Source organism: Canis lupus, chromosome 16, assembly GCF_048164855.1.
Source record: "Canis lupus baileyi chromosome 16, mCanLup2.hap1, whole genome shotgun sequence".
Taxonomy (NCBI): Eukaryota; Metazoa; Chordata; class Mammalia; order Carnivora; family Canidae; genus Canis; species Canis lupus.
This window is the reverse complement of record NC_132853.1, coordinates 6,512,983-6,540,954: the sequence shown is the minus strand read 5'-3', so window position 1 is coordinate 6,540,954 and position 27,972 is coordinate 6,512,983. Positions and strand designations below refer to the sequence as shown.

Below are 27,972 nucleotides of genomic sequence, written 5' to 3'. Positions count from 1 at the left end.
AAACTCACAACGCTGAGATCAAGAGTTGCGTGCTCCACTGACCGAGCCAGCCAGGCGCTGCAGGTTAGAAGTCTCTTAAAGGAAGGATTCTCACCTTTTTCATCTCCAAATGCCTGCAAATACCATGTGTGTAACGTATGCTTACTGCTTGTTAGACTCAAAAAGAACGTGTCACTCGACTTGGGTGCAAGTCTTGGGCACACCAAGCTCTCCCCTTTGCTCTCCTCCCAAGCCCAGCTCCTGTCAGGGGTTCTGCTAGGAAGGGTCTCTTTGCTCCCACCCCCCAGGGTATGCTGGGGGAGTAACCCCAGGGAGCAGGGCCCAGCCTCGTCCCCCCTTGAGCAGGGAACACAGGTGTGGAGCTCAACTTGTCCTCTGGGCCTCTCTAGTCCAGGACGGTGGGAAGCCTGGGAAGCCGACGCTCCCTCCTGCAGCTCTGGGAGCCAGCCCCACTCGGGTTACTTTAGAGCCCCAGGGAGTGACAGCAATGTGGCCACCCTCTGCTGAGCACAGCATGGGAGGGAGGTGTGAGCACCTGCCAGTCCCATACCCAGGTCCTGGGTGGGCTTCCCACCCTGCACTGAAGCCCTTGCCCGTGGGCTCGGTGTCTGACTGTTCCCTGTACTTCACAGGTGATCGGTGGCCCTGCTCACACTTCCTGGCAGAAGTGAATCCAGAACAATGCACAAGGCCCAAGTTGATGCAAGGGTCTGTCTTCCCTTCACTGAGCAGGGACAAGCAGCCTGGCCCATTTTCCAGGCCTCACTGCCATCAGCCTCCCTCCTCAGCACACAATGGGCCTGATCACCACCCCTTTCAAACCTTCCTTGACCTTGAGCCCCCCACCCATCCTCCCCATCTCTGCTCCCTCTACAGCAGAGCTCTGTAAGAGAGAGGTGAGGTGCTGTGGTAGAGGATGGCTTGGCAAGCAGACTGTCCCAGCTCTGCGTGCCTTCTTCCAGACTGTTGGCCTTGGACCAGGGACCTCACCTCTGTGCTCCCGTGAGCTCCTCATGGGACCTTGTGAGGATGCAGGAAGCATGTGTACCTCCATGTCTGACTCCCATTCCCTCCCCAGCCCTCTGCCACCCTGCCACCCATTCCACCGAAGCAGTCCTGAGCAAGGCACAAAGACCCAGGGCCCATTCCATCCTCTTAGCCACGTGTCCAGGGCTCTGACCTTAGGGTCTCCCTCCACGCACCTCTCCTGCCAGTCTGCCAGGAACCAGCCAGCCCTCCTCTCACCTTCATCCCCATTGCTGCCTTGGTGACCCCAGGGACCTGCTGCTCACTGACCACTCCCTAATCTAGCAGCCCAGCCCCATCCCTGGCTCTAGCTCAGCAGACCCAGATGCCTACTCCACACCCCTTCTTAGAAGCAAACAAGTACCCTTTTCTTTCTTAAAAAAGAAAAAAATTTGCTGTTGGGGATACCCTTGTTGGTACCCCCCAACAACAAATCCCTGTTCCCACATCTGCCCCAGCTCAGTAAATGGCATCAATTCAGCTGCACAAGCCAAGAATTGGGGCTACTCTGGGCTTCTCTTTGCTCTTTCACACCTTCCTGTTAGTGAAAGCTCTCAACACAGCCAAATGGGACCACCTCTCACCTCGTCCTCACTGAACCCTAGTCCAGGCCACAATCCTCACACCACCCACATGGTGCCCACCTCCCCTCTGGCCCCACATACTCCAGGCCCTCGTCACCGCCAAACCCTCCAGCAGCTTCCCAAAGGACATTCAGAGACTAAATCCCAAAGCTGACGGTAATGACCTGTTGAGGCCTCTGCCCTCCCGACCCCCCTGCAGCGCTGGGCTGCCCCCCTGCCCCCAGCTCTCTCCAAGACTCATGGTCCTCTAAGGTGTCCTTCCCAACCCTGTCGCTCAAGCAAACCCTGCCTGCCACCCTAATTAACTGCTGGTATTTCCTTCCTAATACTCACCAACACCTAACATTCCAGTATTTTGGGGTTGGCTGCTGTCATTTGCATGAGAATGAAGAATACGCAGCCACTAACCATTGTGAAATGACTGGGTCCTCACAACCCATGGCCAAAGTCAAGTTATGCTCACTTTCCCAATTAGGAAGCCAGGCTCAGAGATGAAGTCAACCCTGAGGGTCTCCTAGCCTGTAAGCAGCGCAGCGGACCTTAGGGTGGCTCAGTGGGCCTGACTTGAGGCAGGGCTCCTGGCCACCAGGCTCTCCTGGGCAAGGCCTCTGAGGCTAGGAGAAGGGCCAAGAGCTCATCCTCTGAGGATACTTGTCTGCAGACACAAGCCCAGGAACAGGTAGTGTCCAAGAAGCCACAGGTACTGCAGCCCCCTGACTGCCAACTCTAGCACGACAGGGACAGAAGGAGTGGGGGAAACACAATATAGATGAGCCCCATGGGGCACCTGGGTGGCTCTCAGTCTGTTAAGTCTGCCTTGGGCTCAAGTCATGATCTCAGGATTCTGGGATCGAGCCTCACATCAGGCTGTCTGCTCAGTGGTGAGCCCTTGCCCCTGCCCTTCTGCCCCTGCCCTTCCCCCTTGTGCTTGAACTCTGTGTCAAATAAAATCTTAAAAAAGAAAAAAAAAAGAAAGAAAAAAAAAAAAGGCATGCCCCTAAAAGCTGTAGTGCATGGCTTGCAGCTAAGTCTAGTCCAAAGACTCCCCCGTCAAGCCTGGAGTCCAGAGGGGCTGCCTTCATCTAGAAGACACGTGGTGACCACGGGTATTTGCTCTGTGCCAGGCTCCAAGCCAAGGACTTCACATCCTTCACTCACTCCTGTCAGTCACTCTGTGATGGTCCTCGTTTTGCAGATGAGGAAGCCAAGGCTCAGAGAGATTCTCTAACTTACCCAAGACTCTTATAGTTGGGGGTGGGGACAGTCAGGATGCACCAAAGCCTGCTCAGGCAACTAGGCAACAGCTATGTAGTCACTGGCTGCCCAGAAAAGGCTCAGCCCGGACGGCAGCTGAGCCAGCCCCAGCCCCAGCCCCAGACTCCATGGCCTGAGGGAAGGGGATCTGATGGAGAGACAAACAGGCATGTGGAAGAGGAATAAACACATGGCATGAAAAGACATACCTCACACAAGTGACAGGTGCAAAACAGAGGCTTTAATCCAAACAGCAATGAAGGTGCATGGGGCTGGGGGGACTCTGGTGGGGGGGGCAGGGCAAGAGAAGCCAAGAAGGTGGTGGTCTGGACCCTGCAAGGGAGGCCAGCACTGGGCCTCTCCTAGGAAAACGATTTCTGTGATTCTAGTGGTTCCTCTCCTGGCTTCTGCCCAGGCCATCAGCCCAGGTATGAGGGTCAAGCCCCTGAATTGTGCTTCTCGGGAGCTCCCCCTTCCCAAAGGGGATGTGGACCCAGATAGAGGGTGGGGGTAGTGGAGGAGGGCACGCCTGGGTTTGGGCCAGGGAAAGCTGGCAAGAGCTTGGCCCAAAGGCAGCCCTAGAAGGAAACTCAGGAGCTGGCACACCTGCAACCCCACCCCCAGTTCAGCCCCTGCCCATTTTCGGGGCAGGAGGTGGGGGGTATCACTGCCTAATCTTAGAGAGCCAGTGGGTGAGTTCAGGGAGAGGGGAAGACAAGGAGGGGCTTGCTGAGTGCTCCAGCGGCCCCTGAACCACTGCCCTGAAGAGCAGGGCAATAGGGGTAAAGGGCCCTGGAGAAGCAAGCACCAGGGTGGGGGTGGGGGTGGGGGGGAACAGAACCATAAGATTTTAGAGGAATCTAGGTTCCCTACAACCACAGCAGGGCCCCAAGTCTCTGCCACCCCCTGCCAGCCTGAGAAACTTTGGAAAGGCAGGCCTCACCCAATCAGCTAGGGGGTAAGCCCTGTACTGAGTGTCTACACAAAGGGCAGCTTCCAGAGGCTACCCCTGTAGAGGAGGACAGGAGGGGCTACGGCCAGGAAACCCACCAAAGCCAAAGGCCAAAGAACAGAAAAGCCAGGATGAGGCACTGGACACAGGGGCCAGCAGGTCTGGGGGGCAGCCATGTAAAGAAGCTGGGAGGGTCACAGGCCAGAATAGCCAATGCTTCTCGATCCCACCCCAGGCTGGCCACCAGCCTCAATCCCAGACTTCAGAACCCCCAGATACCCACCCACACATGGCTTAGGAAACTGACCCGCCCCACAGGAGCAACTGCTCCAACCCCTAAAAAGGCAACAGGACCCAGGAAAGGAAAGCAATGGAAACCGCAAAACCCTCCCCCTCCCAGGGGAGCAGACCAGCTCAGGTCTCAGGTGGGACTAGACAGGAGAGAGGAGAGGAAGGCCAAGTGCAGGACTGGGGCCCGAGCACATCTGCCAGCCAGGGGAAATGGGCCCCACTTTGGTCACTTCTCCCTTCACTTTGGGTCCTTCAGCCTTATGCCCTGAGCCTCCCTCAACCCCAAGCTCACCACCGACCCCAGCAGACAGCCTCTCAGCAAACAGAAAGAACAGAGGGAGGGGGCAGGGAATAACTGGAGCTGGGGCAAGGAAGGGCAGGCACAGGCATTGTGGCCTGGGTGGCCCTGGCTTCTCAGTCCCTAGCATGAGGTGACTGGATGGATGGGCAGCAGGCTCCCAAACTTGAAGTGCTGGATCACAGGAAACTTCTCCAGGCACTGTGAAGGGGAAGGGGAAGGGGAGAAGAGAGGTGAGGATGGCTCACCTGCACCCCTATTAGGGCCCATTTGGCCTCTCGGGCCTCCAAGAGACCCAGGCACAACTCTGAAGCCTCAGCCCAGAATGGTTCCCAGAAAGTGTCCAGCTCAGAGGAGCTTCCAGGCCTTCAGGGAAAGGCAGGCTTCCTACCTGTTTCCCACCACCCCCTCCCATCCAAAGACCCCGACTCCATGACAATCAGACCCCACCAAATAATGAGGGAGGAGAAAGGAAGGGAAAAAGAAAAGGCAGCCCAACCTCACATGGGGTGGGGGGAGCGGGCAGAGAGTTGGGGATGTGAGATGAAAGGAACCCTCCAGATCAGAGGGGAGGCCCTAGCCCAGGCCCTGGTCTTAGAGAAGAGGTGTGGGGACACTGGGACCCACGCTTGAGAAGAGTTCAAGACTCATTTTTCTTCAATTTTCAGTTCTCTGGACCAAAGAAGGTCGCAGTGAGACAGTAAGAACCAGTTAACGCGCCCCCACCCCCAGGGCACTTCCCAGCAGCCCTGTGTGTGGGGCAGATGACAAGAACTCTGACTGGGGGATGGCCCTACTCCCTGAACCCAGCCCAGCCCAGCCTCAGCCCAGCCTCAGCCCAGCCTCAGCCCAGGGTGCCTGGGGGAGATGGGGAGATTGGCAGGGCCTACACAGAAGCTGGCCCAGTGCACGGGCAGCCGGGTCCCAGGCCACACACCTCTGGCCCAGGCACTGCTTAGCGTCACACAGGACCAGGAAAGGGAGAGGGGCCCCAGCTCCCACCGCCCCCATACCAGTCCCGCTGCACCTAACACAGGCACCGGCCACTGGCTAGCTCAGGCAGCAGCTCCGGGCAAGTGAGGATCTGCCTTCTCTCATACCTTTGACCACAGAAAGCCACCACGATGGCTGCGGGGGAACATGATTTGCAGCTTCAGATAAGGCAAGGCCTGCTCTGTGACTGTGGTCTCAACCTCTGCTTAACTTAGGGGGACAACGGTGTGCCACGGCTGGCCCAGGGCCCCTCATCTCAACAGCCAGGCACAGGGCCGAGGAGGTCTTGACCCACCCTGACCCACCGTGTGTATGTCAGGTGGGGGGGATGGTCAGGCCTAAAGGCGGCCCAGGAGGTGAGCAGGAAGAGAGAAATCTCTCCCTTCCATCCTGCAATGGAAGAAGGATGGGGACCACAGCTCAGTGTGGGAGCAGAGCTCCAGGCCACAGACAGGTCCTGGGCCTAGGGCAGAGAAAGTGGGGAGCAGGTGGGAGGGGGTGGTCCCTCAGGGGGAGGAGAAACAGCAGCAGCTCCAGGCCAGAGGCAAAGGCAGCTGCCATTGTGCTTATGTCATCAAGGAAGTGGTGGGAGTTTGTAAAAGGGGGCCCCCAGGGCCCTGGAATTCCAGAAAGGGTCAGAGGTCCGCCTGCTCCTAGCTTTCATTCAAGGGAAGCTCAGCAGGAGGGGGGCAGGGACCCAGAACAAGTTTCCCCAGGGCCACCGGACAGGAGAGGGGCTACTGGGGCAAAGGAAGTGCAAGGCTTCAGGACAGCAGCAGAAGGGAGCCTGGGTCAGGCCTCCTCCCAGCTTGCTGTGCCCGGAGCCCACCAGTGTCCTGGGCAGAGTGGCCTATGCCACACAGATCTGGAGACCCTTCCAGTGCCTGGTGCCTCAAGGGGGAGAAGGGGTTCCCCAGGCCCTAACGAGGCCCTTCTGAAGGGAGCATCAGCAGTGACAGCCCTCGGGCCACCCACAAGGGCACAGAATGCATCTGGTTCCTCAGCTCAGAAAAGCAGGGTCAGAGCGTGGAGACGCACACAGGTGGTCCCAAATCCTGAGGCCACCTAATGCCAGGCCTGCTGAGGCCTCTATGGCCGCTCAGGGGACCAACTCTGACTGGTGGCCCTGGCCTTCAAGACTGGTGGGCCTCACAGGTCCCCCCCATGGACCGAGAACTGACCTGAAACAAAACAAAACAAAACAAAACAAAACAAAACAAGTCCTTTTCCTCGGACCTCTGGGAAGGGAGTGTGTGATCCCACAGGCTCTCAGGGACCAGAAGACCAAGGGTAGCTGCTAGCAACTTACAAACGAGCACCGACCATCACGGAGACAGAGTCAGTGGGCTCCAGCACTGTCCTACAGGGAGTCTGGCAAGGCTGCCAGCTCGTACTGTGCCCACATGCATGCAGGGCTGAGTCCTCCCGCTTTCAAGAAGGATGCTTTGTGATCCTCTGGTGTTCCCTGTCTGGCCTGAGCTGCAGTGGCTGTCCTCCCATACCCACACCCGCAGAAATCCACCATCGGTTACAACTGTTCTGTTCCTGCCGCTGCCCCATTTGGAATCTCAGCTTGCTCCTCCCTCATCCCATGTCAGCTTGGAGCTCCTCCTCTGGAAAGGGCAGGGAGAGGAAGGGGACAGGGGCTCCTGCTCTGCTCTGAAGGCGCCCAGATCAAGGTAAGATTAGAGTCATTCAAATAAGAGCCACGCAGGAAGGACAGCACTTCAGATCCTAAGCAGGAAAGGCACTAGAGTCCTGCTTGCGGTGTCAGGAGTGGAGGTGGGAGGCTGGAGGGGCTACACGCTCCTCACACGCTGCACAGGAGTTCCCTATCAGCACCCATTGTGGGACTGGTGGGGGAAGGGGGGGTGGGTGTCAGGAATGACAGGACATCCAGAGGGCAGTGACCCAGGTGCTCTCCAGGCAGGGGACAGCCAGACTGGAGGGCCCAACAGGCTGTAGCCCGGAAGAAGCCTGTACAGCCCCAGCAAACGCTCTTCTCAGATTAGAGAGGTATGTGGGTTGGAACCTAAACACAGGATGTGAAGTCCAGAGGAAGGGGACCAGAGGGGGAGGGGGCGGAAGGGAGAGAGAGAGCCAGGCCTGGTCAGTTCCAGCACCATTAACCCCTTCAGGGCCATGCAGAGGGAACAGGACAAACTGGAAGCATCTACACTCCCAAACACACCCAAGCCTCTAATACCCTATTCTCCCTGCTCCCCCTGCCCCCATTGATGGGATCTGAGTAAGCTCCAAGTATGATGAAGTAGACCCAGAGATCCAACCTCCCTCCCTCCCTCCATGGGAGAGGGGATGGCTAAGGGCCAAGAAATGGGCACCCACAGGACAACATATTAGACCACCAGCCTGAGGGCAGAAAGAGGGGACTTTGGGGACTCATTACTCTAGGTGAGGGACTTCACATCCAGCCCTTCCCTGGCCAAGGTCATGCAGTTCTGGCATTGGTGCGCACAGATGTGAAAGGAGCTAGCAGACAGGATGGAAACAAAAGGTCTCTTCCTTACCTGCAAGAAAAAAAACCCACCTCCTTGGTTGGGAAAAGGTGCCAAAAAGGAGAGAGGGCAGGGGACACCCACAGGAGCTGGGCAGCCAACTCCCAGCAGGGGGAGCTCAGGGAAACCACCTCCTTGCCCTGCCTCTCCCATCTGAGAGCAGAAAGACCACCTGAAGTGGTTGCTAGAAATGTCAACTCTGGGCCTCCCCAGAGACCTCTCACCTGCCCAGGGATCAGGCCCACCAAAGTTTGAGAAGCACCAATGTACATGGAGCCTACAAAGCATATCCACCTTCGGGTACCAATGTCCACCTCTGGCCATTTGACAGACCCCTGTGTGTCAGGGCTATGGCTCAGTCACAGGGCAGAGCTGGGTTTCAGCCTAGTGATTCTCTGACTGCCCATCTCACAGACAGAGACTCTAAGGCCTCCAGTGTCAGAATGGCTGGCCCAAGATTCAGAGCAAAGCAGCAGAGTGGGGGTGAGGGGATTAGCAGCCCCCTCTGATCTGAGTGCTGGCCAGCCCCACTCACCTCGGCCTTATACATGCGGATCAGACCCTGGTTCACTTTGGACCAGGAGGGGACAGCACTGATGTTCCATAGCTGGTTGGAGTGCTCTGCAAAGGGGCCTGTCTTCATCTGGAAAAGAGAATCCACAGCTGGAAAGGCAGGCCACCTGGGAGCTCACCTGTATTCCCACAGCAAGGTTGTACACATATGTGTGTACACACACACCAGGACATGCAAACACGCACGCACTACAGCACACATGTGCGTGCATATATATACGCACACATATACATACATACATACACATATATGCTTGAGGACCTGACTGCATCATCTGGGGCGGAGAGGGTGTGTGCACGTGCTTGTGCACACATGCACGCACACACACACAGAAGCACACACAAGTACCAGAGACAGGGTCTCTCTTGGTCTGCAAGACCACCTAGGAAAATACAACCCCTAGAGTCACCCCTTCCTTCCACAGCCAAAAAAATGGGGCCTGATTCCCACCATCCACCACATTCAGCAGCCTCAGAAAAATAAAATCTCAACCCAAGCCCCTGCTGGGACTCCCACCAACTCCCCCTCCACCGCCCCAGCCAGAGTGCCCCACCAGCACAGGAACCTGCTCCCCTTCAGATAAACAGTGGTAGCAGCCTTCCCGACCCTCCCCAGCCCCATACACAGGGTGGGCTCTACCTATCATAGGTAGAGCTGGAAGACCCTGGGGAGGGGTGTTTGGGGGAAAGCCAAGGTGGGGAAGAGTAAACCTAACTGCCTTGTGCATGGCAGGCAAATGGGGAGGAAGGTCTGTTTAGAAAGCCAGCCCGAGGGATCCCTGGGTGGCGCAGCGGTTTGGCGCCTGCCTTTGGCCCAGGGCGCGATCCTGGAGACCCGGGATCGAATCCCATGTCGGGCTCCCGGTGCATGGAGCCTGCTTCTCTCTCTGCCTGTGTCTCTGCCTCATTCTCTCTCTCTCTCTGTGACTATCACAAATAAATAAAAATTTAAAAAAAAAAATTTAAAAAAAAAAAAAAAAAAAAAGCCAGCCAGCCCGAACTGGCTGGGAGGTAAATTAGGGGTGGCATCGATAGCACCAAGGGACAGGCAGGAGCAAGGACAGCTCCATTCCTGTCCCTCCTCTTGCCAAGAGTTTGACCCTCCAGGAAGGAAAGAGATTCTGCAGCAAGCCCAGTGAAGTTCCCATGACAGGAGAAACCATGGCACTGAGACAGGGAGGCGTGTGCGCCTGCAGGCAGCCCTCTGCACAAGGCCACACATCTGTGTTTAGCAGGCACTCCAATCCCCTTCCACACCGCCCCCCCCAGGTTAGAAACAGCACTGATGCTTGTTGAGGGAATGGGGTTCAGCACCCCAATCCCCAGGCTTCAGAAGAATCAGTTTGAAAAGCAAAGAAGCTGAGCTGGCAAGTAAGCAGAGACTTGGACCCTGAGAGGGTGGAAGGTTCCAGAAGAGGCTGAATGGAGGCTGGGCTAGGGGAGAGCTGTTCCGGGGAGAAAGGATGGGCCCAAAACTCCTTCTCCATATTGGGCATAAGGGTAAGGGCTCAAGAGCTTATAACAGCCCCACTGTTTGGCTGTGGACTCCCCAGGGAACCCACTCCTACACACTTCTCACTTGTCCAGTAAAGCCTCGTACCAAACTGCAAGATCTAAGTCCAAAAAGCTGCCATTTACTGCTGTCACCACCCTCCCCTGGCCAAAGTTCCCCCAAAGCCTGTCTCAACCCCCAGGTTCAGTGGCAAAGACAACAGATCCTTCCTCCAGTAGGGAGGCCACAGCCCCACGTGGCAGAGGTGGCAGATGGAGACCAGATCCCCCTCCCCTGGGTGGCTGGTGGCCACAGAGCTTTTCCTGGGTCAGTGCCTAGACCTAGTACCTTCCCCCAGCTCTCTCTCTCTCTCTCTCTCTCTCTCTCTCTCTAAGGCTCCCTCTTAGGGATAGCTGCCGGTACCCACAGCCTAGGGGGTCTGGCCTTCAAGGAGCTTTGTTCCAACCATCCTACTCAAGCAGGCTCCACCCTCAGCTACCCGCCCTCCCTCTTGTCCCACCCCTTCCCCCAAAACTCTCTGCCCCTTGGGGACCAGTGCCAGGTTCCAGTCATCTCCTGCACATTTCCAGGCCCTGAGAAGTTCAGAAATCACCGGAGATGTGTAATCGGTTTCACTCTGGACAAGGCCTTGTGAATAAACCACCCTGGAGGCACCCTGCTGGCTTCGTCCCACAGCATCGCTCCAGAAGCCTGCTCAGCAAGGGCTCCAAGGCTAGGCCAGCAGATGATGCTGGGAAACCAGAGGCTTTGCCTTGTGGGCCAGCCTCACCCACTAGGGGCACGGGAGGGGACCCCAAAAGGCCTCTCGGGCCTGCTGGAAAAGCCCCAATGGCCCTGCCCCTCCCCATGGAAAGGCCAGAGACGCTATTTATCTAGAGGGGCTGCCCCACCCCCCACCCCCAGGCCTTCAGTGTCCCCAGGTCTCCCCAAGTCCTTCAGAAGGAGACTTTGCAACTCTGAGAAAGGAAAACAGATGAGGGGAAAAAAAGGAATCAGGAGCGAGAAAACAAAACAACAACAACAAAAAAAAATTAGCTCATTCTAGCCACAAAGGGAGAAGAGAAAGAGCGAGAACGAGCAAGCAAGCTGCAGTCCCGCAGTGACCCCAGGGGAATCGTGTGAGTCAGAGCAGCCATATTGAGCAGGAAATTACTCACAGACGCTGCGTTCCTGCCTCTCCACTCCCAAGAGAATCGGCCTTTTGTAAATGGTTCCTCTGTCAGTAACTGAGGGGGGATGGGGGGAGGCTCTGCACAGCGCCTTCCTGTCAGCTCCTTCCCTTCCAGCTGAAATCTGATCCCTCCCTTCCCAAAACTCCAAATTTAGAAGCCAGATTGAAACTGAAATTCTTTTCCTGCCGGCCCTGGGCTCTTAAAGGCGCCAGGGCTGCATTTCCTGAGACAGCAGAAGCTCTGCAAGGTGGGGCCCCCTCCTCTAGGATGCCCAGAGCTACCAGGGCAAGTCCTGGGAGACAGGGAGGAGATGCCCAGGTCCATTTCCAACTTCTTGTCTTGTTTTTTCCTCCTAGTTGCACCAGCCATCCTGATCCCCAGGTCTCTGGAGGCAACACCGCCCCCTTCCAGACTGAAGCGCACAGAATTCTGCACAGGGCTTCAGGTGCCCTGTGTCCCAGAGGGGGCTCGTTCACGAACGCCAGGGGCAGTGAAACACTGGTGCGGGGTGGAAGGGGACTGGGGTGGGCGTAGCCTGGACAGAGCTCCGGAGAACTAGCACAGCACAGCGCCGTCAGCACCCTCACTGACCAGGCCTCAGCTTAGCCAGGTGGCCAGGGAGCCCTCAGAGCTGCTAGCACCGGCGTTTACCACCATGCCCAACCACCTAGACCCAAAGGAAAAACCAGGCCTTGCAGAGAGGGAGCCGAAAAAGCAGAAACTCTAGGGTTTGCCTTTCTGCCTCTCCCCCAATTGAGTTACTGAAAACCTTCTCAAAGTTTGGCGTGCCGTTAGCGCCACCTAGTGGCCACTGTAGGATTTCCTCCAGCAAAGGAACCGAGTCCCAAACTTTAGAAACCTTTTGGGTTTTTATACCAGTATAACCACCCAAACAAATAAAAATACAACATTTTAACCTGGAATCAATTCCCATATTCCTTGAGGCCCGGCCTGGCTGCCTTCCTTGTTAGGCACTGACGGACCCAGGGGCTTGGCTAGCCACCAGAGGGAGCCAGAACAGCCTAGCCCTTTACCCCCAAGCAAGCAAAGCAGGGCTCAGCCTAGAATGTGCACTCCTTCTCCCCACCCTGTTCCTCCTGTTCCCTCCAGGGTCTCCTGCGACTCCCAGACCCTCGCATTCCACTCTGGAAACAGTAGCACGTGACTGGCTCTTGAGGCAGTGAGCCAGGCTGCCCCAAGTCCTTCTGACCTTGGGCCTGCTACATGCTGAAGGCAGCAAATCTGAGACTGAAGCAGTGGCTGCCCAGCCGTCAGTCCTGGCTCCATTTGCTGACTTGGAAAAACATGTCATTTCCCTCTGGCCTCTGGAGTTTGGCAGAGGCCTGAGCCGAATGCTGACCATGAGGAACCTGGGGCTATGGCTATTTAACCAGGCTTCTCCGTTCAGGGGGCTCAGAACCAGAGCCAAAGAGCAGCCCTGGTGGGGAGGGGACCCAGATATGCATGTGGGCATCGGAAAGAGAATGATGGCAAGACCGTCTCCAGACACTACAACCAGGGCACCCTTTGAAAGTTTGGGGGGAGGGGGGCGACAGGTATGCAGCAGGGAAGACAAAAGGTCCTAACACCTCCTGAGAGAGAGATCCTAAGAACAGTGAGTCCCCAAATTCTGTGTAAAGTCACCTGGCAAGTGTATTTAAATACGGGTTCCTGGGTCTTATCCCCCAAGATTCTTGACTCAGAAAGCTGGGGTTGGGCAAAGGAACGTGGGTTTTAACAAGCTCCATGAGTGACCTTGAGGAAGTGGGAGACCTGGCCTTAGTGGGCAATAGCAGCCAGTTAATAAACACCCCCTGCCAAGGAGGCCTGTAGCCCAGCCTGCTTGGTTCACCTCCAGGACTTCATCTGGCTCATGTCCTCAGGCACTGACAGAGATGTGTCCCTTCAGCAGAAATCTGTCCTGTTGTCCACTGAGCCTCTCCGCCTCCTGCCATAGTTTCATCCCACACAGCCACATGCCAGTGGCTAGAGAGAGACCCTGTGGGCCCCGCCCACGCCTTCAGACCTGCCGCATTGGTTACCAAGCCCACTAGTGATCAAAGCTCAGTCCCTCAGCTCAAGTGTCCCACGAGGTTCAGTAGTAACCCCAGACCACTGATTTGGGAAAGGAGATCCTGGACAGTCAGACGTTGGCTTAACCTTCCACAGGCCTAGTGGGGCTACCTTGTCAGTAACCCACCTCCTAGGGACCAGCCCTGCCATCTTTGGGTGAAAACTCTGGCTCCTCTGTCCCACTCCAAAGCCACCAGCCTCAGCTGATCTCAGCCTGGAGGCCACCATGGGTGGCCCTCACCCCCTTCCCCTCACCTCAGTGATAAACAGGATACATTCCAGGAACATGTAGTCCTTGTGGTTCTCATTCACAGCCTTCTCATCAACAAAGTGCCTTGGCTCCAAAAACGGGTGGTCTAGGAACAGCAAAGAGCCCCAGGGTTCAGAACCAGACACTCACACCACCAAGCACCTCAGCCCAGGGCTGTCCACACCCACCCTGGGGGCCACTGTCCTGCCCATGTGCTCTCAACACTTGACCTTGCAGGAGCAATAAATGATGAGTGTGTGCGTGCATGTGTGTGTGTGTGTGCACGAACTTGCTCTCATGGAACAAGCTGTGGCTTTGTCATTTTCTAGCCATGTGACCTTGAACCAGTGATTTCAGCCTTCTGAGGCTGTTTCCTCATCTGTGCAGTGGGGATATGAACTGCACCTCCCTCATGCCGCCTGGTGATAGGGATCGGAGTCAAGCCTCCGACATGGTACCTGCACAGGTTAAGTACTAGTCGATGGCGGCTAGTCTCATGCTGGCCAAGACCCTTCCCAGGGTCACTGAGAAGTGACCTAAAATGTTTCGAACAGTGCCTGGCACAGAGCAAATACTCAAAATACCTATTCATATTATTTTGTAGGCAGTTAATGTTATATGGAAGCAGAAGTCACTCCCCGGCCCTCACCCACCATAGATCCCAGTGAGCCACCCAAGCCTGGGGAGCAGTTGCAAAGTGGGGGGAGCAGGCAAAGTGGGCCCACAGGAAGCAGCTCACTGCCCCCCCATGGGTGGCTACTCCCTGATGGGCCCCCTTGCGCACAGCTTGATAATAACAGTGGATGACAACAGTCACCAAGGCAAAAGAGCCCTTCATTTTCAACATAAAACCCCACAGCTGCTGCCAGGAGTGGGGGTGCATTTCACACCAGTCCATTATGTGCCAGGCGAGTGCCCCTGCTCCAGCCTGTGTCACTTTCCATTATCTCGGCACACTCTGCCTCCACCTCCCCCATCCTCCCCCATCCTCCCTCAGCCTCCCCAGGCCTCCCCTGGCCTGCCGAGCCAGAGCCAACTCTCAGCACAAGAGCCGGTGCTCAGCACAAGGTCAACAGCAAACAGCCTCAGTCAATAGCCAGACTAATGCCTGCTTTACAAGCTGTCACTGTCTTCCCCAGCAGCAGAAGTAAGGCGAGAAGGGAGAGAGGTGGATAGAGCAGACACCCCAGGGGGAGGAGCAGCAGATGCCCCTTCAGTACCTATCAGCTGTGAACTGCCCCAGATGAAGGGCAGAAATTGAAAGTCGTCCAGGCCCCACACTCCCTGGCTGCCCGCTGGCTCCATCCTGTATGTTTTCTGGAGTTTCCGCATAACCTCGAGGTACCTGCACAGGAGGGCAGGGAAGAAAAAAGTAGCAAAAAGCAGACAGTCTCCACCCTTCTGCCATCAGGAGCTCACTGAGGCCAGAAATAACCACCTAAGAGTGTAACTGGTCTCTATTTCAATTAAAACCTACACACAGGGATCCCTGGGTGGCGCAGCGGTTTGGCGCCTGCCTTTGGCCCAGGGCACGATCCTGGAGACTCGGGATCGAATCCCACGTCGGGCTCCCGGTGCATGGAGCCTGCTTCTCCCTCTGCCTGTGTCTCTGCCTCTCTCTCTCTCTCTGTGTGACTATCATAAATAAATAAAAATTTAAAAAAATAAAAAAATAAAACCTACACACGTAAGTTATGCATCAGCTGGTATTCTCAAAATAATGTCGATTTTTTTCTCCCACACTCAGCCTTCTTTTGGCCCAGGAAAGGGGGTTTTAGCACCATCAACTCATAACATGAGCTCCTGGACAAGAGCCTCAGGCTGTCTAACTCTGGCCTGCCCATCGGCAAGCTGGTGGGGGACAGAGCAGATAATCTCCTGGAACCTCCCAGCTCCTGCCTTCCCTGTTCTCAGAGGCTGCATCAGTGTCACCTGGGAGCTCTGGCATCAGCATCGCCAGAGTGGGGCCTGGGATGGGTGTGTCAGAGGCCTCTGGCAGCTGCAGTGCACCTGTGTTGCCAGGCAGGTGGTCTGGGGAACAGGGAGCAGCTCAGAGCCTGAACACAGTTCAGCTGGCTGTGCGACCTTAGGGATCAGAAGATGGTATCTCTGTGCCTCTGTTTCTTCATCTATAAAATGGAAATAACTCTACCTAGAGCTGTTGGGGGAATCTAGGGAGGGAGCTGCATGCAGAGTGCTTAGGACAAGGCTGGCCAGGGAAAACGCCACAGAGGCATTAGTAGTCGGCAAGTGACCCGTTTCCTTCACTTGTTCTTATTTGAATCTGAACCTCTCGGAAGGCTTCCTGGACACCCCATCCACAGGCAGAGCTTGGTTAGGACAGGCCGAAAGAAGCATCGGCCACTCAGGAGAGCCCGCCAGCATCCTGTCTCCAGCCTGGCAGTGATGAGGAGGGAAGACCCCTGCCGCTCTTCTCACTCACCGATTGAACACCTTGAAGACAATAGCTATTTGGTCATCTACCCGGAGCACCCCAATCTTACAGAGGCAGCAGAGGAAAGCAGCAAAGGCTGCTTCATGTCCTAGAGGAGAAAAAACAGCTGAGGTCGACAGTCTTCCAGGAAAAGGAGTGGTACTATTCTTGGTCTCACCAGAGTCCACATCACTGAGAACTGCCCCTCTACAGAGGAAGGTCAACATGGAGATGATGGGGCCTCTGCCCCTTCTAGAAAGACCCAGGCCCTTTTGGTAACTACTGCTAATATAATTCTACTCCTAAAAGGCCAAAGCTGTGGACTTCTTAAACAGACATTTGCATTTTGTTTTGTAGGTTTAACTCACTGGTCAATTCCACACTATCAAGTGAGCACCTACTACAAGAGCAGCCACTGTCCGTATCAGGCACTAGGGAGACTAAGTCCATGCCTTTGCTTGATAGTTTATGATCTTCAGGATGACAAACAATAAATAGACAATCACTTCTATAATTCTAGCTCTGAAGGAGAAGGACAGGGTGATAACTGGAGAATATCACAGGGGGACCCTGACATTAGGGTTCAAGAAGGTTTCCCTAAGGAAGTAATATTTAATCTGAAAGATGAGTAAGAGTTGGTAAGACACTGCATGTGAGGGAAGCAGGAAGACCAATCTAGCTAGAAGAAACAGCATGTGCAAAGGTCCTGAGGTGAAAAAAAAAATGGGTATGTTTGAAGAACACTAAGAAGGCCGGTATGGCTAAAGCAGAGAGGACAAGGGAGAAAGGATAACAAGACTTAACTGCCACATAAGAAGTTTAGACTCAGTATCCTAAGAGCAACGGGAGCCACTGAAGGCTTCTAAGCAGAGAACACATGGTCACATTACAGGGTCAAAAGACAATGCCTTCCACAGGGCCCCTGGCTGGCTCAGTCAGTGGAACTGTGACTCTTGATCTTGGAGTTGTGAGCTCAAGCCCCACACTGGGTATAGAGAGGGAGGGAGGTAGAGAAAGAAAATTTCAGCGACTTTCTGTCCCATCTCTATAGAATCAAGGTTGCTTCCAGGGCCTGGGAAGCTTGTGAGCTGTTCCTCTCACCTGCATGGTTCCTGATCTCCACCAGCCAGAGGCCAGGCAGCCATGGCTCAGGGACTCTCACACACCTGATACCAGAAGGAAAACCCCAGTTGACCTGGCCAGTGTCCCTTCAGGGTCCCTCCCTGTCCATTTTAGGCCAAGCCCTGGAAGTCTCAAACACCTGATAAACCTGCTCCCTAGCAACAGGGGAAGCAGAAGACAAAGCCTCCCCAGGACCCAGGTTCAAGGGGACCCTTTTCCAGGCCTGCCTCAGTGGCCTGTGTTTCTCTTGAGGAACCCAAGGCCCAGGCAAGGTGAAGGCCAGAAAGAGCAGCCGCTCTTGCACTTGCCGCTTCAGGACAGGTCAGGAGGGTGCGCCTACCAGAACAAGGTCCTCCTCAGCTACCACCCACTGCACAACCAGACAGCACGCGCCCTCTTCTGCAGAACTCCATAGCACACAGACACTGGCGTGTCCGTGTACCACAGCATGTACCACAACGCTTCCAGAGGCTACAGAATGCTCTCATTTCTCAAGGTTCTGGTAAGGGGTCGCCCTAAGATATAGTAAGTGCTCAATAAATTACTTTGCTGCTGGTGATAAGCTCAGAGACCATCTTTATAAGGAATGGAAATCGGGGCTGCACAGACACCAAGTATGTGGCATCAGCTCCCCCTGGTGGACCAAGACGGAGCAGCAGGAGCAGCACCAGGCTTCCCTGCACCCAGGACAACTGCAGCCTACCTGGCCCCAAAGGCCCTTGCTCAGAGGGCCCTGAGACAATCCGGAGCAAAGAGGAAGGAGCCCAAGAAGAGACTGCGGTGAAGCCAAGTAAATACAGAGAGCAGCAGGTACCTGTGCCATAGTCGATGCGTGTGGAGTTCCCCACTGACTCCTTTAGGTAAACGGCCACCTCAGGCACAGCAGCTGCCAGACAGGTGGGGACCACTGTGGCAACCAAGTTTTCTGCTTCCTGATAACACAAGAGACACAAAGTGGTGGCAGCAGATTAGGCAGCATCCTGGTAGGCAGGCACCCAGGAGCAGCATTTGGCTGGGGCCCAGCGGGCCATGCCAGGCTGGCCTGGCTCCCTGCTCTGACTGGCTACAGAAAGAAGAGGGAACATTTACTCTTACACCATAGAGCAACTACCCTGGGGTGGTTTCTAGTCTGTGGACCCTTCCTCCAGGGGACAAGGGTCTGGGACAAGATAGGAGGGAATTGCAAAGAAGCCATTCGACTCCCTTATCCCGTAACTCACTGATGTCCTTATAAGCACCATCTTTCTTCATACTCCCAGGGTAGCAAGAATCTGTGCCATATGTCCACCAAAAAACATACGAGAATGTTCATAGCAGCATTATCCATAGTAGCCCTCAACTGAAATGTTCATCAGCAACAGACCATGGTGTGGTTAGGTGCTGAAACACCACACCACAATGAAAAAACTCAGCTGCTCCACACAACATGGGTGACTCGCAGAGACAGAACACTGAGCAAAAGAAGTCAGACATTTATAAGAAATTCAAAAACAGGTAGCACTTATCTATGGGATAGAACTTAGAAGAGTCTGGAGGTGGATATCGCCTCAAAAGGGGAACAAGGGTCCCGCTAGAGTACTGGAGTGTTTTAGAGCTTGATACAGGTGGTGGTACAAGGGTCAAGACCTACGTTAAGGTCCATCAAGCTGTATAGGTATGTTGTGTTCACTTTCCTGTAAGTTAGAACTCAATAAAAATCTTAAAAAGAAAACAAACAAACAAACAAACAAACAAAAAAAAAAACATGTACCCTCTTAAGATTCCAGGGGCAGCCCCAGACTGCTTTTAGGCAGGGCAGCATTTTGCTGGGTCCTTGGGACTCCCCTCTGCTCCAGGCAAAAACACGAGGTCAGAGAAATGAGGACTCAAGTTGCTTTAGGTTCAGTCTATGGACACCTGGCAGGAAAATCTCCTAGAGACCTGAGGAAAATCTGGATTCCCAGGCCTTACCCTAGACCTACAGGACTCTGATCCTGCATTTTTATTTTTTGTTTGCTTTGAACAGGTATCACTGCGATAGGATTCAAAAATAAACACATTAACAAAATTAAAACGCACTGAATTCTACTTAAGAAACCAATATTGCACTAAATGTTAACTACCTGAAATTGAAATAAAAATTAATAATTTGAAAAATCAAGAAAAAAGAAGTACAATACTAAATTCTCTGGGATTTGCCAAGAAAATATCAAAAAGTAAAAAAGCAAATAATTACACATATTACAAAAGGGATGCATTGAGAAGTTTCTATCCCCCATCCCACTCTCTCCTGCCCTGAGAGAAATCACAGCTTTATTAGCCTCTTGTATATCCTTCTAATGGTGTTTCTTTACACAAACTGAGCAGTTTGCGTAAACTAGGTCACCAGGAACTGATGTTTCTTTACGCAACCAGATCTTTTCATTTTTCCCTCCTTCCTACCAAGAAGTAGCTCACCATATGTGTCAGACCGACCCCAGGTTCTTCTTCAACTGAATGATAAATCCCAGACTACCTCACCCCAGGCTCCAAGTAGGTCTCCTAGTCTTTCTCATAGCTGCATAGCACTCCAGGCTAGCTCTACTAGTTTATCCAACTGACCCCCTACACATGGACACTTGGGACATTTGAATCTGTAGCTAATGCAAACGATGACCTAATTAACAGCCCTGTGCAGAGGACTGGGCATCCACAGTGGTGGTTCCCAGAAGATGACGGGGGCAGAGGGTAAATACATTGGTACTTTTGGTAAGTGGAATTTAACAAACTCCCCAGAGATGCTGAGATACCTGAAAGCTCCTGCACCCCTGGCCCAGTCCCCAAGTATGTCCCGTGACAGCCTCACCTCGTCGAGTTTGGCATACCAGGTCCTGTAGGCCTTGTTCCCAAATCGAGAGGGCTGGTCCACCGGAGGGATCTCATCAATCCACCTGTCCAGTGTGTTGAGGAGGGCGACCAGTTTCTCAATGGCCTATAATAGGTAAAGTAGAGGGGACAAGCCACAATGACGAGTGGCCCCCAGCTAGAGCCACAAAGGGAAGTCTCACCTGCAGCTGGACAACGACCCCTAGGCATGGCATTAAGTGGTAAGTGTTGGGGAGATCACACACTCCTACAGGATGGAGTTTTTAAATCCAACTGTCTGCCCCACATGGGAGCCTGTGTCTGTGTCTCTGCCTCTCTCTGTGTGTGTGTGTGTGTGTCTCATGAATAAATAAATAAATAAAATATTTTTTTAAAAAAAGGGATCCCTGGGTGGCTCAGCAGTTTAGCGCCGCCTTCAGCCCAGGGCGTGATCCTGGGGTCCCGGGATCAAGTTCTACATCAGGCTCCCCGCATGGGAGCCTGTGCCTGTGTCTCTGCCTCTCTCTCTCTCTCTCTCTCTCTGTGTCTCTCATGAATAAATAAATAAATAAAATATTAAATCCAACTGTCTGGTGGGGGGTGGGGGGGGTGGCGCCTGGGTGGTTCAGGTGGTTAAGCGTCTGCCTTCAACTCGAGTCATGATCCCAGGGCCCTAGGACAGAACCCTGCATCGGGCTCCGTGCACAGCGAGGAGTCTGCTTGTCCCTCTCCCTCTGCCCCTCTACCTCATCCATGCTTACTCTCTCTCTCAAATAAATAAAATATTTAAAACACGGGTTCCAGGGCACATGCTGCCTGGTAGCCTGCCTGATTTCCTCATAAGCCTTATCCCACATCAACATGTAAACATAATTTTATGACAGCCTTTAGTAAGTCAATAGTATTTCATTGTGCCAACATACTATGATTTATTGAATCTCTGTTACATATTTGGCTTATTTCCAATTGTCCACTTCTACAAACAATCTGGGAAGTCTCTCTCCTTCAGCAGAACCACTGGGTCAGAGGTCCAAACCTCTGTAATGCTTTGTTGGGCTGCAGTTTCAGGGAGCCCGTCTCCCTACACCTTTCCCACAGCAGGCAGAAACCAAGACACGGAATTGGTGCCACAGGCCAGGGCAGCATTAGCACACAGAATGTTACTCAATGAGGAGATCAGGTGAAGCTGACTATCCAAAACACAGGTCTGGAAGGGCAGCTAGAAAAGGGCTCCTTCTGGGTGTGGCTTGTAAAAAAAAAAAAAAATAGGCCAGAATGAAAGGCTAGCAGAGGGTGTTTAGAGGCAGGCAGCCCTGGGAAAGAAGACCTTGCCAGGAAGCAGGTCTTGCTTGTGTCCACTGGGCACCAAGAGCACAGAGAGAGACTTCCAGAAACCCCTGATACTGGGTAGGACCAGGGTAGTGCCCACATGAAAAGTTCTGAGGAGGAAGGCAAGGCTCAGTCAGGTCCACTGCTGCATTGCACAGGCTCTGGAGAGGGGCAGTCAGAGAGCTCTGGGAGAGGGAACGCGGACTTGAGCTAATGGAGTATCTGTCAACCAGTGCCCATCCTCCCCAGTCCCCCTCAACACCCCTCCACCCCCACACAGCTCCAGGAGGTACAAATCACTGCAGGCCAAGTAAACAGCACCCCCTGGCATTATACAACGTGACAGTGGCCTGAAGGATGCCATCCCCCACCTCCTCTCTCAGGAAAAGTTACCTGTAAGAGGGGAAACTCCCTTTATACCTGGCTGAGGCAGAGGGCCAGGGTGACATAAAGCTGCCCAGCTGTAATGTGTGAGAAAGTGCTTCCAGAGCCCAGCTTTGTGAAGAACTAGGTCACCAGGACCTGATAAGAACAGAGCAAACCTGACCGCATGCTGCAACCAGGACTCGGGAGTGATGAAGTGGTAATCTGGCCCCAAGAAGTACCAGCCAGGCCCGATTCCCGGGCCATCTCCGTCCTGGGCCAGGGCTGAAGGGGATAAAGAAGGTGCTGGAAGGCTATGGAAGCCAGGCCCCAGCTGCCAGCTCAGCTGGGGCAATGAATAATTAAAAGGCTCCTCGCTCCTCTTTCTGGAAAGGGCTTTCAGAATGCAGGGGCTGCCTCTATTTCTGACTGGCTGGGCCAGAGGGGCTGTGAGCCAGAACCCTCAGGAAGCACAAATAATAATTTGAACTACCCTCCTGCTTCCTCACCCAGGGCTTCCTCTTGGACTTCATGGACCAATAAAATTTTCTCTAAAACATTACTTGCCAGTGTTTTTTTTTCTTTGCTACCAACTTAAATATCAAACAAGAATAAAAAATAATAATCCTTTTTTCTTTAATGACTTTATTTATTTATTCTTGAGAGACATAGAGAGAGGCAGAGACACAGGCAGAGAGAAAAGCAGGCTCCATGCAGGGACCCTGATGCGGGACTCGATCCCAGGACTCAGGGATCACGCCCTGAGCCAAAGGCAGATGCTCAACCACCACTGAACCACCCAGGTGTCCCTAATCCTCTTTTCTACTCACATTTTGCAAAACTCAAAAAAACCCTGAAGATTAGGACAGACATAATCTCAAACTGAAGGAGAGCCTTCTAAACATGGGTCTAGACAGTCTCACCAGATTGCCCTTGCTTGCTCCCTTCGCTGCTGCTGGTCTGGAAGCTGCCACCTAAGGCAGCTCCATCTGCCCTCTCCCCAGCTGCCAACCCTGTGGGAGGAGGAAGGACTAAGAGGAAACAGGCGCCCCCAGCAGCTGTGCCGAGGGGGCCCCCCCTCACATCCGTGGGCTGAGACCACATGCTGTCAGTCGTGCCTTCTGCTGCCCTGCCAGCTGTGGGCAGAAGCTGGAAGACCTCTGGAGACCAAATTAGTCACCTCTGCCCACCAAGTGATTGCCCTGGCACTGGGATGAAGCCTAGTTCAGGAAGAGCCCCCAGCTGAAGCAATCACACCACTACTAGAGGTTAGAACTGAAAAATAGCTAATGATAAGAGCTAATGTGCCAGGCACTGTGCTAACATCCCTATGTGTGGGATTCCCACTGAATCCTCCCCAGGGGCCATGAGTCGGTCTGTTGGCTCTTCCACTCATAGATGAAGAGATAGAGGGTCAGAGGGGACAAAGCCACTCAGCTTGGAAGGGAGAGGTTATCAAAACCCAGTCAGCCTGACTCCAGAACCCAAGCACTTAACCATGCTACAATCCTGCCAGAAGAACAACTCCTGAGCTAAGACAACACCTGGCTGGCGTGGAGTCTTACCATCAAAGCGTGAGGGTCAATTATGGGACCTGAGAGGGATTTGGAGGCTCAGGATCTGCTGGGGTAATTAGAACATCCCCCTATAATTAGCCTACCCCCACCACTCCCTGCCCCCTGAGCACAGCCCAGCTTCCCTCATCACACACTCAAGGACAAGCCCTCTCCTCTCTCAACCCACAAACTCAGTGGTGGACCAGCTCCCAAGAGAAGGAGGTCTATCCCCAGCACAGGCCCGGCTCCCCTCTGGTGACAGAACAAGACCTCAGCCTCCCACCAGCCAGTTAGGGCCCAGGAAGAGGCAGCTCTCTGGGACGGGGTAGGGAATGGGGGTGGGTGGGAGGGGGGAGGGAAGGCAGCGGGGCAGGGGCTTTGATATGAGCATTGCCCTGCTAGCCTCAGGACAGGTGGAAAGACCAAGCCACAACTGGGTCAGGCCTTACCCGACAGGGTGAGATAAGGCACTGAGAGGCAGCTCAGGCCCTGGTGTCTGAGATAAGAGTCTCAAGATGACTGTGGGCCAACTAGGATAAGAACCCAAGAAGCCACTGGAGGCCTGGGACCTAGCCCTAGGAGGTGGCACCCAGTAAGAGCAAACAGCCTGCAAGCCCACACCACCCCCCACAGCTCTTGTCCTCTCCGCAAACCACCTGTCTCTGAAACAGCAGCCAGAGAGTGCCCACCCTGCAGTGCATGCGCTAAACTCAGTATTCCCACTTCCAGGAATGATTCCTTAGGAAAGAGCATCCACAGGGATGGCTGGGTAGCCAGTGGTTGAGCATCTGCCTTCAGCTCAGGGCGATCCTGGAGTCCTGGGATGGAGTCCCACTTCAGGTTCCCCACAGGGAGTCTGCTTCTTCCTCTGCCCATGTCTCTGTCTCTCTCTGTATCTCTCATGAATAAATAGAACCTTTAAAAAAAATGTCTTTAAAAAAGGAAAGTGTATCCACAGATCTATATGTAAGGATGTTCAGAGCACCAATATTTAGGGACACAATCTCAAAGTCCACAGTCAGGGGCTGTTTAAACAATGAGGGTGGGCTCAATGAGACAGCCATTTACATAGTGAGGGGCAACAGGAGAGGAGGGGCTCACATGGCAGGTCTGGCTGGCATTCCCAAAACTGTTCCCAGGGCCACCCCAGGGAGGTGGGTAGAGGGAGAAAATCGGGAGAGGTCAGCTTTTTGTAAATACACTTCTATTACTGTTCCCTTTGGTGAGCACACTTACTTCGTTTGTGATCTTTTTTCATCTAAAAAGTTACATAAAAACACCAGTTAGCAAAAATGCAGGCTGTAAGATGTGTACTTCCCTTGATCCCAATTTTATAAATTTCTATCTATTCACAGATTGAGGAAAAGGAAAAGATTAGAAATACAAACACTGGAGATCCCTGGGTGGCTCAACATTTTAGCGCTGCCTTCAGTCCAGGGTGTGATCCTGGAATCCTGGGAACAAGTCCCACATCGGCTCCCTGCATGGAGCCTGCTTCTCCCTCTGCCTGTGTCTCTGCCTCTCTCTCTGTCTGTGCTCTCATGAATGAATGAATGAATGAATGAATAAATAAATAAAATATTAAAAAAAAAAAAAAACAAAGAAAGAAATACAAACACCAAGAGGCACCTGGGTGGCTCAGTAGGTTGAGCGTCTGACTTTTGGTTTTGGCTCCAGTCTTTGGGTCCTGGGATCGAGCCCCACCAGGATCGCACTACTATATCAGACTCTGCTCAGTGTGGAGTCTGCTTGTCCCTCTCCCTCCCCTTACTCATGCAGGCTCTCCCCACTTCAAATAATAAATATTTTTAAATAAAAAAAAAAAGAAATAAAAACACCAAAATGTCAACTGCACATGTCCTTGGGCAGTCTTATTTTCTGCCCTGGCGTGTTGTGGGCAACAAGCACATGTGATTCTCCATAGCTATTCTGGGAAAGGCTCTTCGGCGGCAGGTTCCCTGCCTGTGCCTACCTCAGAGACTTTGTACTCAAAGGTCAGCTTCTTTCCCTTCACACCTTCATTGAGGGTGAGGATGAATCCGATGTAGTCAGCGTATGCCTACCAAATAAAGTGGGGAGCGGGGAGGGAGAGGAATGTCAGACCCCTGACCCTCCACCCCCCTACCCAGCCCCCAGCTCCATCCAGTTGCCAAAGAGCTCCAAGCTGTCCCCTGGTCCCCAGCCTGTCACCAAGGGAAGCAGAATGATAATGCCAAATACCCCACCCGTACCCTCCATCCTTAACAGCTGGCAAGTCAATGACCATGATTACACCTGGATCCTCAGCCAGAACATGCTCATTACTACCACCAGGAGCTCCTTTACACAACCCCACAAGGTAAACACTCACTGTCCTCATTTTATAGATGAGGAAACCAAGGCTTCACTTCAGGAGAGGTGACTTGCCCAAGGTCTCCTAAGACCAAGATCTCATTAGATATGGAGCTAGGACCCCACAAGTCCTACAATTATACTACACCACCAGGAGTTCAAGGAATTCCACAAGGGTTCCTCCCCTAGTAGTCTTCCAGATGTTTCCCCCCACCAGACAGGCCAGGATATCAGACTGTAGTGCAGCCCGTCTGCTTCCTGGAGAAGAAACAGTTTTCTGCCCACGGTCAGGTGTGCCAGCACACCCATCCCTGGCTTCCAATTGGGCACTGTCTTCTCTGCTGGGCTAGGGTTACAGCCAGCACATGGGTAAGAAAACAGTGAGGTGCAGGCCTCTGGAGAAGTAGTCCCAGGAGCAAATGACTTCTGTTTGGTCTCATTTCTTTTCCATCTTGGCTGCCTCTCAATCTCTTCCTTCCTCTCCTTATCCAAGCTTTAGAGATGGCAGCAGCAGCCACAGCAAGCCCTGACAACTGACCATCCAGCATCTAGAAAGGAACATTTCCTGTACCAGGACCTTCCTACAGCCTGTGGAATGGAAATGAGGGGTCACAGGGCAGGTCTGAGCCTTCGTCCTGCCTGCGGCCAGTGATCACAGTCATTCTTACAAATTACACCGGATGCAAAGACAGAAAGCAGCAAGGGGCAGTGTCCTTGCTCCCACACAGGCCCGAGTCTCTTGGTGACTAAAGCTCAGGCCATTCTTATAAACATACCTGTCTCCACCAATGCCACCATCCTCATCCCTGTAACAGTAACAACCATGCCTGCAGGTCAGTACCCCTCATGAATGCTTAGTGCTGGGTCAGGTGCTTTTTGGACTTTGAGTCCTTTAAGCCTCCAAACAACTCATTTTTCGTAGAAGAAACAGACTTGGCTAGCTTAGGCACATTACCTAAGTTACAAGAAGAGGAAATGGCAACCCTGGGCTTCAAGCTTTGATCTCTCTGACCCTAAGTCCATCCTCTTGCTGCACTCTGCTGCCTAATCAAACTGTGTGAACCATGGCACAGAGTCACTTGTGAAGTCACACACTTGAGTGGTGAGCTTTAGAGCAAGCGAAAGGCTTCTACCCAAGATTGTTCAACAATACTCCATTAGAAGAACTAACCAACGTTTCCCAAAAAATGTTGGCACCTACGAAGGGCCAGATAGTAACTATTTTAGGCTCAGCAGACCATAAAGTCTGGTTTACAAATTCTCAACACTGCCAGTAAGAGCGAAAGCAGCCATGGACAATACATAAACAAATGAACCTTGCTGTGTTCCAATAAAACTTTATTTACAAAAACAGACAGAGGTCCAGATTAGGTAAGAAGACAGTAATTTGCTGACCTATGGCCTAGAGCATGTGGCTCAACCCATGGCTATCTAGAGACAGAAGACCTGGGCGTGAATCTTGAATCTCATCCCAACCACTTGCTAATGCTACCATCTTGCTAAATTTCTTTATCTCCTGGTCTCACTTTTCTCACCTTCAAAATGGAGATGAACACTGAGTCCACTTCCCAGAGTTTTTGTGAGGATTAAATGAGCTAAAAAATACCTGGCACATCATAAACACATCCTCTTTGGAAAACACCCAGGGGGAAAGCAAAGAACTAAAGCCATATTTGTATTCAGCAATACTGTAGGTTCAAGGCAGACTCAGGGTTCTCAACCCAAGTGATTTAGCTCCCAGGTGACTTCTGACAGTGTCTGGAGACACTTTTGGTTGTTAATAACTGGGGGGAGGGGTGCTGTTGGCATCTAGCAGGTAGAAGACACAGAAGTTACTAAACATCCTACAATACACGGGACAGCCCCCTACCACAAAGAATTATCTACTCCCAAATGTCAACAGTGCTAAGGTTTGGAAACCCTGAGGTAGAGCAACCAAGATGATGAAAGGAGTCAAACTGTGTCCTCTGAGCAGCTGTGGGGACTAAGGTGTTTATCCTGGTGAAGATCTAGGGGGAGAATATAACTCAGAAAAGTCACGATAACCATCGGCAAATATTTAGAAGGCAGGCTTATGAAAGAGGAGCCAGAAAAGCTTACATGGCCCCAAGAAGGACAAGCCACGGCAAATGCAGGGTGTGGGCTCAGTGTAAGCACAGCAGACTCCCCCCACAGAGAATGAGCCCTTCTGTACCAGTGACTCTCCCCACCCCAGCTGAGCAGACCAGGGGTGGGCACCTGGCTGTAGCTGGGACCAAGGCTTTCCCTGGGGATTTGAAATTGGCTTTCTTTTTCTTAGTCCCAATCTTTCCACAGCCTGTGCCAGAAGCCCAGGAGGTAGAAGCTCTTCTTTTCTGCCCACCATTGGACTGAACAGCACAGAAAGCTGGTCAGCACTTCCTCTTGCTCCGAGGTCCCAGTTCCCAGCCACCTTCCTGGCCTAGGTTTCAATAAGATAGATAACCTCCTCTCACTTAGATATGCTGACTCCCAGACTGGCTGTAACTTCTCCCCGTGAG

General features: G+C 53.2%; 1 protein-coding gene across 2 annotated transcripts in view; it reads right to left on the bottom strand.

Moving 5' to 3' along the window:
* Positions 1–3,083: 3,083 nt before the first annotated feature.
* PTPA (protein phosphatase 2 phosphatase activator) overlaps positions 3,084–27,972 on the bottom strand; it is a 31,024-nt gene continuing 6,135 nt past the window's right edge. Inside the window, exons 3-10 of one of the 2 annotated variants that reach the window (XM_072778259.1) lie at positions 25,095–25,181; positions 19,876–20,001; positions 17,866–17,983; positions 15,939–16,038; positions 14,716–14,840; positions 13,501–13,601; positions 8,450–8,557; positions 3,084–4,606 (exon numbers count right to left, since the gene is read on the bottom strand). In XM_072778259.1, coding sequence (XP_072634360.1) covers positions 4,529–4,606; positions 8,450–8,557; positions 13,501–13,601; positions 14,716–14,840; positions 15,939–16,038; positions 17,866–17,983; positions 19,876–20,001; positions 25,095–25,181 — 843 coding nt within the window. In that variant the 3' untranslated portion in view covers positions 3,084–4,528. The remainder of the gene's footprint in view (positions 4,607–8,449; positions 8,558–13,500; positions 13,602–14,715; positions 14,841–15,938; positions 16,039–17,865; positions 17,984–19,875; positions 20,002–25,094; positions 25,182–27,972) is intronic. The other variant, XM_072778260.1, reaches the window with a different exon arrangement.